Source organism: Brassica oleracea, chromosome C3, assembly GCF_000695525.1.
Source record: "Brassica oleracea var. oleracea cultivar TO1000 chromosome C3, BOL, whole genome shotgun sequence".
NCBI lineage: Eukaryota > Viridiplantae > Streptophyta > Magnoliopsida > Brassicales > Brassicaceae > Brassica > Brassica oleracea.
The window spans coordinates 47,600,854-47,612,694 of NC_027750.1; the positions used below are offsets into that span (position 1 = coordinate 47,600,854).

At 32.2% G+C, this 11,841-nt stretch overlaps 1 protein-coding gene across 1 annotated transcript; it reads right to left on the bottom strand.

Moving 5' to 3' along the window:
- Positions 1–5,431: 5,431 nt before the first annotated feature.
- Positions 5,432–11,509, bottom strand: LOC106333076 (putative respiratory burst oxidase homolog protein J). The gene is made up of 13 exons (XM_013771562.1): positions 10,932–11,509; positions 10,683–10,845; positions 10,440–10,602; positions 8,290–9,099; positions 7,997–8,092; positions 7,764–7,879; positions 7,568–7,670; positions 7,116–7,219; positions 6,872–7,031; positions 6,611–6,775; positions 6,223–6,351; positions 6,028–6,106; positions 5,432–5,612 (listed from the first exon to the last, which is right to left on the bottom strand). The coding sequence occupies exons 1-13, from the start codon at positions 11,368–11,370 to the stop codon at positions 5,503–5,505; spliced, it is 2,637 nt and encodes an 878-aa protein (XP_013627016.1). The 5' UTR covers positions 11,371–11,509; the 3' UTR covers positions 5,432–5,502.
- Positions 11,510–11,841: the final 332 nt, after the last annotated feature.

Genomic DNA, 11,841 nt, shown 5'->3' on the forward strand with positions numbered 1-11,841 from the left:
CACATGGATCAGGATCTCCCGGTGTTGTTCACAGAGTCTGTTTTTGATGACAAAAAAAAAAGAAAATAAAAAAAAACAAGAGATATCGATAATTGGAGTAAATGTCACGTTTTACTCTACAATTTTACTTTTAAAAGGTTTATACAGTGAGACCCATATTTTCATAATACATGAGGCATTTGAGACATTCATAGTGTGAGGTTGCTTGAAGGAATATAAATAAGTAATCAACATAAAGATATATTCGTCATCGACAAGTATCAATATATTATAAAGATATTATATTTATACGGTTATTAACAAATGCTGCCAGATATATTTCATGATAATGGTTATAATTAAACTAAACCGAATAACAAATATTAAAACCAAACAGAGATATAGTTCAAGCTCTCTCCCTCGGCTTCCTAAGTTCAACTTCTTGTGTTTTTGCGAGATTGCCAAGAATTTTGTTTTGGTAACCATAAAATACTGACCCAATTTTGAGGATCAGGTTTTGAGAAGGTTTACCCTTTAACGGAACCATTGTTGCTGTCAACGGGAAATCCATCTCTTCCATACTCAATGAAAATCCATATTCTAATAACTTACCAAAAATATAAATTAATATTAAATGCAAATGTTTATTCACAATTAGATTCAATCTATGTCATCAATTTTACTAAGACATATCATTTTCTAATAAAAATTAATGGGGTGTTGACATATAAGCAAACTTCTAAAAATCACTTGGTAAATAATGTTTAGGGGATTAGTATATAGGGAGATTTGCCAAATATGACTCAAAACTTGATTTTAAATACAAAATTAAACTCAAACTTGAATCAAATGCAAAACTAACCTAAAAACCTTGTGAAATTACAGCCAGTTTCTTGTGGCCAAACAAAAAAAACAAAACTCATTTTTACGAATATAGCCCCGGAAAATCGTATGAGTCTTCTGAGATACTCTAAGTCATCTAGGGAAGTGTAGCTGATCTTAAAAATAATTTAAATTTAAAAAAAAAAAATTTTGACAAGTGAAAATTAAAATCATGTAATTATAAAAAGTTTTAAGTAATATAAATTAAGATATAATAAAATTGAATAGTTTTCAACGTGAAAGTAGTTAATCATGATATTCTTTGACTTAGGATTTGACAACATATGTTGTAGTATTGTATGTATTCTTAGGGTTAGATTTTGGAAAGCTTAAATGTCTTTTTGAAAAATTAAAAGTTTACCTATATGTGTTTATTTCTGTGTATAGTAAACACTTTTTAAGTTTAATTTGATTTTATGAAGTGTATTGTTAGTTAATTTAGTTTAGGGGTTATGTTTAGGGTCTAGACGACTAACATGTAAGTCGTCTGGCGATTAGAAGACTTCTCTGAAAGTCTTCTAACTCCCGCTAAAAATATTTTAGTTACCCGTTAAAAATATTTTAGTTATCCGCTAAAAATATTTTAGTTACCCGCTAAAAATATTTTAGTTACCCGCTAAAAATATTTTAGTTTCCCGCTAAAAATATTGAAGTCTTCTGGGCGACTTACAAGTAAGTCGTCTAGTAAGTCTTCTATTAAAAGACTTACTTGAAAGTCTTCTGAATCGAAAATATTTAACCTTATTGAAATTTTTATCTCCATATATAAAGAAAAATTTACGCATTCTCTCTCCTCCTCTCAAATGGCTGCAACAAAAAAGGTATGTTCCTCATTCTAAAACTCTCAAACCTCTCTCTAATCTTTTTGAACTTATAAACACCAAACTTTATATCAATTTATTGTTTTTGTCTCATGTCTTTCTCACTAGTTTATCTTGTATTGCAGGTTTTTCATCACATGGTTCTCATCTTCCTCTCATTTAAATGTAGATCTATTAATTTTAGATATGTATTTTTGTGTGTTCTATAAAGGTAGATCTATCTAATCTTCCACTCATTTTCTCTGTTTTTAAAACCATTTGAACCTTTTTGGATATGTAGGTTTTTCTGATTTGGAAGACTTCTGGGACGGCTTACCTGTAGTCGTCTAAAATATAATGCGCTAGAAGGCTTCCAAGACGACTTACCTGGAAGTCTTCTGACGGAGTCTTCTCACATGTCTCCCTTTCATAACAGATCTAAGCGTTTTGGTAAGTTTTTATATCTGATTTTTCTTCATTTGGTAACTTCATGTGGCATAAAGTTCTTACTTTGTTCCAAACTAAAACTCTCCAAACCCATTCTAATCTCTTTGACTTGAAAACACCAAACTTTATATGAATTTTTTATTTTTGTCTCATATCTTTCTCACTAATCTATCTTTTTGTTGCAGGTTTTTATCCAGATGGTTCTCATCTTCCACTTGGATATGTACTTTGTGTGTTCTATAAAAGTATATCTATATAATCTTCCACTCATTTTCTCTTATTTTTAAGCCATTTGAACATTTTTTTATATGCAGGTTTTTCAGATCTGGAGCAGACTTTGGAAGAATTATGGGAAGTCTTCTAAAATATAATGTGCTAGAAGACTTCTAAGAAGACTTCCTGGTATTCTTCTGACGGAGTCTTCTTCCATTTCAAGTGGAGTCCAAGCTTGTCTTTGTAGAGGAATGATCTATATAGTTTTGTTTCTTGTCTGTTTTGTGATTTGCAAGTGCACTCCTTTAGTTGTGATTTTTTTTGTAAATTTGAATAGATATTAATTAAAAAAATTGGTAAATATGTTCATATTCCACAATATTCCACTCATAGCAAAAAAAATCATTGATGCATATAACAATAATGATACTTAAGTCATTGATACAACATATTAAGAATCATGTTAACCATTCTACTCACTCATAGCAAAAAACATCATTGATGCATATAACAATAATGATATTTAAGTCATTGATACAACATTTTAAGAAACAAGTATTTTACCCACTCATAGCAATAATCATCATTGGTGCATACTTAAGAGATGAAAATAAACAATAGTAACTAGTCAAAACATATCATAATTTTTACATGTTTATGTTGAAAAACTTAGTCAAATTTAGTAAAACTAATAATGCAGATGTTAGTTTTCCAATTGACTTTTAAATGTGTTTTTATAGATGACTTACATGGAAGTCGTCCATCTTTGTTTGTTAAAAAAAAAAAATTGAGACGACTTACATGTACGTCGTCTCAGGAAAACGGGTTAGTTTTGCATTTAATCGGACTGTGCCCGAAATTTGACTTTTCTTGGACGACTTACACAGTAAGTCGTCCAATAGAAAATTAAAAATTAATATTTTATTATACCTAGACGACTTCCATGTAAGTCGTCTCAGATTAGTTTTGCAATTGAAAAATAAAACAAAACGAAATATTTTTTTCTAGATGACTTACACAGTAGTTGTCCGTCCGACGACTTACATGAAATTCGTCCAAGATAAGCAAGGTTTGACCAGAATCTCGGAATAAAATCATGGATGACTCCAATGTATGTTGTCGGTCCAACGACTTTCGTGTAAGTCATCTAGAAAAAAAAATTGTTTTATTTTTCAATTGCAAAACTAACCTGAGACGACTTCCATGTAAGTCGTCTAGGTATAACAAAAAATTGATTTTTTAATTTTCTACTGGAAGACTTACACGTAAGTCGTCCAGGAAAAGTCAAATTTCTGACACAATCCGGTCAAATGCAAAACTAGCCCGTTTACCCTAGACGACTTACTCGTCTCGATTTTTTTTTTTTAACAAACAAAGATTGACTACTTCCATGTAAGTCATCTATAAAAACACATTTAAAAGTCAATTGGAAAACTAACATCTGCATTGACCAGAAGACTTCTATGTAAGTCGTATGGACGAACAAATCTGGGAAAAAAAACTTATTTCATAGTTTCAACCAGTGAGATAACTTGTTTAGCACACATAAGTCTTCTCCAAGCACCCAGAATCTCAAACAAAAGTGACCCACCAAGAATCGTAAGCTTCAATGGCTCTATGAACCATAAAAATTTTAGAATCAAAATCTTGGGTTTTTTTGGATGAATATGGAGAGAAAGTGAAAGAGATGTTGTTTTTAGTTCATAAGAATTGAGAAAGAAAGAGTGTAAATCGATTTTTAAGTGCATTAAGAGCTTCAAATTGGTTGTTCATGGTGGTGGGTGTATTGATGGCAATGACAATATTGTGAATACTTGAGGAAGATGAGGGTGATAGAGTAAAATGTGCATTTTCGAAAAGAAAAAAAAAATGATGGCATTTTCGTGAATAATCTGAACTTTGGAGGTGAAAGAGGCAAGTCAAAGTTTCATAAAAAACATGGGTTAGTTTTGTGGTTGACTTCAAGTTTTGAGTCATATTTGCAACAAACCCTAGTATATATATATATATATATATATATATATATATATATTAATTGGTGTGATGTATGATCGTTCGAGTACCCGTTCGGGTTCAATTCGGGTCTATTTAGGTTTTGAGTTTTCAAGGATAAAGATTTCAGGTCATTAGGGTATTTATAAATTTTGGACTTTTGCGGGTTTGGTTCTGGTTTGGATAACATGTTTAAATTATTTTTTTTAAAAATTAATTCATATATATTTTAAATTTTCCAAAATTTTAAAATAAAATCATATATTACATATAAATTTGAATAATGTTTGCTAAATACCTAAACTTAACATATAAAATGGTTTAGCTTGAATATTTTGATAAAAAAATTAATAGATATTTTTAGTATTTTTAGTGTTTGGGTATTGTTTAGCTATTTTAGACATTTACTTATTACAATTTGTATATATATTTTTATCATTTTGGACTTTAAAATATCTTATATATTTTGGATATTTTAATATATTAAATCTAAAATTAATTAATATATTTAAGTATTTAAATCTATTTTGGATATATTCGGATACCCAAAATACTTTGGTTTGGTTCGGGTTCGGTTCCGGTTCTCTAGATACCAAAATTTTGAACCCCTTCAGATATTTAACAAATTTTGGTTTGGGTTCGGTAGTGTTTTTTTTTTTATTGAATTCAGTTCGGTTCTATCGGATTCTGATTTATTGCCTAGCCCTAGATTTATCTATCTATATTTGTTCTAAATGTCCCATCTGTGTATACTGACAACATTAGTCAACATTACATATCAAATTTGTTATGTTTATAGTCAATAATTAATACTATAATATCTCACTATAAACTCTTAGAAAATATGCGTGTATATCAACTGTTTTCTTGTTTGTTATAGATAATTCATAATTACGTAAAAAGATCATAATATGTACATATATGTATATATACATTAGTTGTCCAAAAAAATGTATATATACATTACTTAAGAAAATACTACGTACATGTCACATGTGATTTGAAATCTTGAACTATGGTATTGACGTATGAAGGACAATTACTGTTAGAGTTGACTGAAACTAGCTAGTGCTATAGAGCATACTTCATTCAACCAACTAAACTACAACATGTCCTTATAACCAATTGAATAATTGAATTCAAAAATTTGTTGTTTTACTTAACCGAAAACATTTTAGGGGGAAAAAAGTCAGAAATTCTCTTTGTGGAAAGTAAAGCGAGTGGACGACTCGAGACTAAACTCCTGACAAAGTGAATTCAATGGTCGGACAAGCGCTGGACTTCCACAGTAGAATACGCCTGAAACCATACAAATTCAGGTTTGTCATAAATAACTGCAACGAGAAAACTAGCTATTTTATAATCAAAACGTCTCGGATTTATACCCTAACTAAAGTCCAATTCTAGGTAGAAATGTTCAAAGAAAAACATGGCGAGATATTACTATTATTGATAGAGTTTTCTAGTTTATTTTAACTTCAATTTTCTTTTGAATTTTTCTTAAGCAATTTTGCAAGAAACGACCATACTAATTTTCGTACAATGCAATTAATTGATTAATAAAATACAGCCTAAAGGTAAACACTTGAAAATTCTCTAAGTTTCATACGTACATGGAATGATAGTTAGGCTTAGATATTTAATTAATGAGGGCCACACAAAACATTTTACCTGTAATACCAAAGAAAAAAAAGAATAAGAGAACCCATATTACCTATGCGAGAAGTTTCGTGCTTGCTTGACAATTCAGAAAAAACCTTCCTCCAATTGGGTCTTGCAAAATGTGTTCGTATCTAAATCAGATTGTACTCATCCGTTTTAGTACCGATAAATTATAAGTATATAACTAAAGGTTAATAAAATAGTTAGTGGACAACAAAGAAAAAAAGAAAACAAAAAGAAAACATACTCGGCTCTCAGAAACAATGTCAACACCGTTTTTGGCATGTTGAAGTTTTTGAACCATAGCGATTAGAGCAGATCTTGCATCTCCTGCTTCGTACATACTTGTTAAGTAGTTATGCATTTCTATCACATTCTGCCAATACAAATAGACAAACTCATTTAAATTAAGTAATAGATAACAAAAAAAAAACACATGTTCAATGTTCATAACATAATTAATATTTTTGGTCTAAGAATTAAGATTTTACTAATTACTACTTGAACTTATTAGTAGACTATCCAAAATATGTAAGATATTATATATGATATAAACAAAAATTATAAGAATATCATATTTATGTGGTATTTTATGGTATTTGTGTGGTAAAGACTAAATTAACATAATAACTTACGTTTTTGTCATACACGGCGATATCATCCATAACTCCTTTGAACCATTCGAAAGAAGCTTGTTCTCTTGTCACCCAATAAAAATATGCTCTTTGTGGAAACTTCCTACCTCCATTTATAGATCCTCCTAAGCTCTCACTTCCTACACTTCCTTCGCCCCTTTGCCCCTACATTTTCAAATATTCAAAACCATATACCCCATTACTGATCTATATGCTCTTCCTTTCTTCAAAAACTTTTTAATATGGTCATATATTACTTACGGGTTTTGGAGTACCAGGTTTGAGATTATTCAGCATGTCTTTTAGGATACTTATGAATGGGGTTGCACCAATCCCTAGCCCGATCAACAAAAGGATATCGAATTTCTCATAATTTTGTGCCGGAGCACCATATGGTCCTTTGATGAATATTTGTGGAAATCTGGTGAACCGGATGTTACCATGTTTCAATCATCTAATGCAAGAACATCCTCAATTGATCGGGTGATAAAAGATTTTTACTTACAAGATTTGCGATTCTTCAATGTGAGGATTTTCACCTCTTGCTCTTGTTTCCATCCTAACAAGATTATTTGGACCAGGTTTCGATGCTTGAGGTGGCTCGCATGTCTACAAGAAACAAGAGTTAACTCTTTAACCTTTAATTTTGGTTAAAAACCGTTATTGTTGTAAATTTGATAAAAAGGGTAAAGTATCTTTAGATGAAACAGACTAATTAAAATTGGCACGATTACATGAATAACTTTGTCAATGAGGCTCAAGTGGCCAAGTGAATCATACATGACGGGACCAATAACAGACTAACCGACAAGTTTGCTCAAATCGGACAAAAACAAACTTATCTATGTGTTATATACGTATATTCTATTTGTATTCACGAACTACTATTTCGAGGCCATGTTCATACAATCATACGTCATACGATTTATAAAATCAGATGTTAAAAATAGAAGTTACCTCGGCAAATCTGTTTCTAAGTTCACTTGTCCAATCTCCCAATGCTCTTATATGAACGCTCAAATATTCATCTCCGGGTGCAGAAGTGACAGAGAATGGATGCCTAGAACATTAAAATGATGGAAACATAATATTTATTTTGCGAAGTTATAATATAATGATTGGTTACATTTTCTTTAAGAAAAAGTATTCTTACCATTCGAATTTGGAGATGTCCGGGCACTTGACAAACATGTACATGCCACTTTTGTACTTGAACCCTTGAGGTTTTGTCATATAGAGTGCAAGAACATTGCCTGAATATACGATAGCCTAGGCACAAAAAAATCACGAGGAAAGCAAACACAATAAAAATAGTGATAGTTATACTTCATACATTTATAATTTAATAGTGTTAAAAGAAAACTATAACTTTCTTGATTAAATTACCTTGATAATGTGGACACGATGGTTGTGTTCTTGAACTCGCGAGAAAAGCCTTTCGCTCGCGTACAACGCCATAGGTACAGCCACGTACATCCATGTCTAAATTCTTGCACACAACAAAAATGTTACTTAAACAGTTACAAAGAAAAATGTTACTTAAAAAGAAAAAAGAAATAACACAAACAAAAGTCATTAACGTTAGCTAATTAAAAAAAAAAGCGTATCGGTTCAGTTTATACTTAATTAATGCTATCTCTCAGCTAACGTACATTGGTTTTTGTATATAACAAACATACCGTCTTTTGGTACCACGGCTTCTCGATGATAAGAATGTAACCATGAATGATGAGAAGAGCGTAGACAACAACCAGCAAATGATGAGCATACCAAAATGAATTAAATCCAGCAAGAACGTTAAACGGCTTAGGCAATTTCACAATGTTCCTTCTGAAGTAATGCATGGCGAGCGTGAAAGAGATACACATGAAGACGATCATCAGAAGTCCCGTAACCGTAACCGGGGTTAGCATTAGACCTAAATAGGTGGGTTGCTTGTGCCCCATGAGTTTTCCTCCGTACTCAGAGTACACGTCGTAAGGACAAGTGCTTAGCCTGGGGTAGTTGCATAGCAAGTGTAGTGCCGTGTGTAGCAAGGAAGTGAGTGCGATCGCCACGGCTATCAACTTGTGGAAGTTGATATTATCGTCGAATGGGATCACGTGGCTCAAGAAAGAAGACCTGAGGAACGTTAGGGTTCTTCGTAAAACGGGGACCAAGACCAAAGCCATGTTGAATTTGAGCATTTCGGCTGTTCCTTTAGCGACGGAAACGCAACGCCCCGCAATGTTATAAAGAGGGTTTGATGAGAACTCGGTGTATTTCCAAGTGAAGAGGCAGGCGTTGACAACGAGCCACAATATAACGACCCAAATCTTCTTCCAGTGCTCGAGCATTAGCTCAGCGGTTACTGAAACGTACTTGCTCGTTGGCGTTCTGTAACGTTCAGGGATCATGGCTAGCGTTAGCGTTTCAGATTTCCTCACCATATTTTTGTTGTCTGCAGGGTTTGCTACCATTCCTGTTAATAGCACCTCGAGTTGCCACATCTGGTTCATGTAAATTTATACGACTGTGAGAGTGAACAGGCGATGCAATATTTACTGAGAAATTCTTGGGTTCTCTAGATTCACCAACCAATAGTGTTTGAGTATTTGATATTTGATATTTTTAAAAAATGAAACAAAATTGAATTTCCAAATAAGATTATATTTTTAAATTAAAACAATAAAAATACATAAAAATAGTTACAAAAAATAAATAAATAAATAATGTTAAACCGTTAGCAAAATACTAAATCTTATATCCTAAATCCTAAACTCCAAACCCTAAATTATAAACCTTAAATCTTGGATAAACCGTAAACCATTGGAAAATTTTAAACCCTAAATCATACATTAAAAACTAAATCTTAATAACACTAAACCCTAAACCCTAAACCCTAATCACTAAACCCTAAACCCTTGGATAAACCCTGAACCATCGGATAAATCATAAACTCTAAATCAAAAATATTTAAAATTAAACCCTAGAGTTTATGATTTATCCAAGGATTCAGAGTTTACCCAAGGGTTTAAGGTTTAGTGATTAGGATTTAGGGTTTAGTGTTATTAAAATTTAGTTTTTAATGTATGATTTAGGGTTTAAGATTTTCCAACGATTTAGAGTTTATCCAAAGTTTAAGGTTTAACGTTTAGGGTTTAGGGTTTAGGATTTAGGGTATAGGGTTTAGTATTTTGCCGAAGACTTAAAAATATTAATTTATTTATTTTTTTAACTATTTTTATGTATTTTTATTATTCTATTTTAAAAATATAATCTAATTTGGATATTCAATTCTATTTCTTTTTTTTAAAAGATATCAAATATCAAATACTCAAACACTATTGGATAGTGATCCTAGAGGTTCACCCTAGGGATGAACCCAAAAATTTCTCATATTTACTGCAATAGCCTTTATTTTACTTTGAGTTTCAAAACAAATTATTGTTTATGTTTTTTAAAACCTATTTTATATAAAAATGAAAATTTTATTTTGAGGATTAAACCAAAACCAACCACTACAAAAAATAATGTAACAAATTCTTAGTAAAAATGATTTCTAATCAAAACATTAAATTTGGTTTAAATCTAAAACGGAAATAAAGTTGGTGAATGCTAATGTTTTCGGTCTAAAACATACTTAGTTTGTTTTAGCTGGTCGATCAGGTTTCATAATTCTGTTAACTTAATTTTTGTCATATGATTGATAACTTCGAATTGATTGATCAAAGCCTAGCTCCAAAACTATGAATGTGGATGTTAAAAGGGCTAATAATATCTTATGAACCGTTAATCTCATTAGCCAGTTGATTTAGTTTTAGGATGAAAATGACAATAAGATGGAAACCTCAATGTAACCATGGTGATCAGGGTCAAGTTCTTCCATGATCAAAGAGGCATAAGACGCGGCGTTCTTCTTGAGATTTGCGAGCCTATTAGCCGATGCACTCAAGACCATCACCTCTTTAACCTCTTCTTCTGTTAGCTTCCCATCTCCGTCCTTGTCACACCTAAACCACAACTTTTAATTAATTCATTTACTATATATTTTTTTTCATAATGAAGCCAAAAGAACAAAATTTGGTTTTACATGTCAAAGAAGATCTGGAGGCGACAATCTAGATCTTTCTTGATCATATCTTCCCAAAAGAGCTTCAATTGTTCTTTATCGATCCCATTTTCGGTGTTCATTTGTCTTCTCCTACTCAATGCTTCGTATACTTCTCCCGCAAACTCCAATGTATCTCCCATTCCTTACACACACACACACACACACATTATTATAAAATCCAAAATATAATATGGTCACGTGAAAAAATCAAAGTATCTATAGTTATACCGATGCAAATGCCAAATTTTTCCTTGGGAAGCCTTCCATCAACGGCGAACTGATTGAAACGGTTCTCGATAGATCTCCATGAGTCACGTTCCCGTCCTGTGACGGTCCGATCAAGGAACCGGAGACTCTGTAGTCCCCTAGCCGCACTAGACGTGGTCCTCTCAACTCTTTGTGGCCCTTGTTTCTTTTCTAGTGCAACAGGTAGCGTAGGCCCCAAGTTTCCGCTCTTCCTCGTGTTATGAAGACCGAGATTACCGCTCTTTTTAATCGATCTGATTATTGATCCCACACCGAGATTCCTCGACACATTTTTCAAGATCCCACCACCACCTCCACTACTCTCGGCATTATTGCTATTGGTTGTGTTTTCGCCATTTGGATCTATCTCGACGCCCTCTAACATCTGTTTCGAGGAATCTACGTTCCTGTTGTTTTTCATATTGGCTTATAGCTTCTTTTTCTCCGATGATTTAGTTATAAACGCTCATGAGGATATTCACTTCTACTACTTTTTGTTCTTCTGGCCGAAAAGATCCTTGTTTTTTGGTTGGTAAAGATCTTTATATTTTTCTCTCTCGTTCTCGCTTTGTTGTTGTGAATTCTTGCTCTTGTTCTTTTTTGGAGATTTCGTGTAGGTAATTTTACGAGCTAAGACTAAGAATAGCCTCCTCATTTTGTGTCGTTTGTAGCATTGTGCGTAGTCTATTTACTTGGGAAGAGTGACACATCAAAAGTTACTAAATATAGAATTTCCCAAGGAAAGTTAAACTTTTAGGTCAATCACACAAAAATCGCTACAAGTATAATGAAATATCGAACGAATGGAAACTTATACACACAATAGACCAATGTTTTCAAAACAAATTTAAGAAATAAACCCGTTATTAACTAAAGGTGTTAGCTATACATA

Coding starts and splice junctions, on each gene's coding strand:
- LOC106333076 (XM_013771562.1), bottom strand. CDS start 11,370: ATGAAAAACAACAGGAACGTAGATTCCTCGAAACAGATGTTAGAGGGC. Junction 6,776..6,871: donor AACCTGGTACTCCAAAACCC/GTAAGTAATATA, acceptor TTGAAAATGTAG/GGGCAAAGGGGCGAAGGAAG. Junction 6,352..6,610: donor TCGCCGTGTATGACAAAAAC/GTAAGTTATTAT, acceptor TTGTATTGGCAG/AATGTGATAGAAATGCATAA.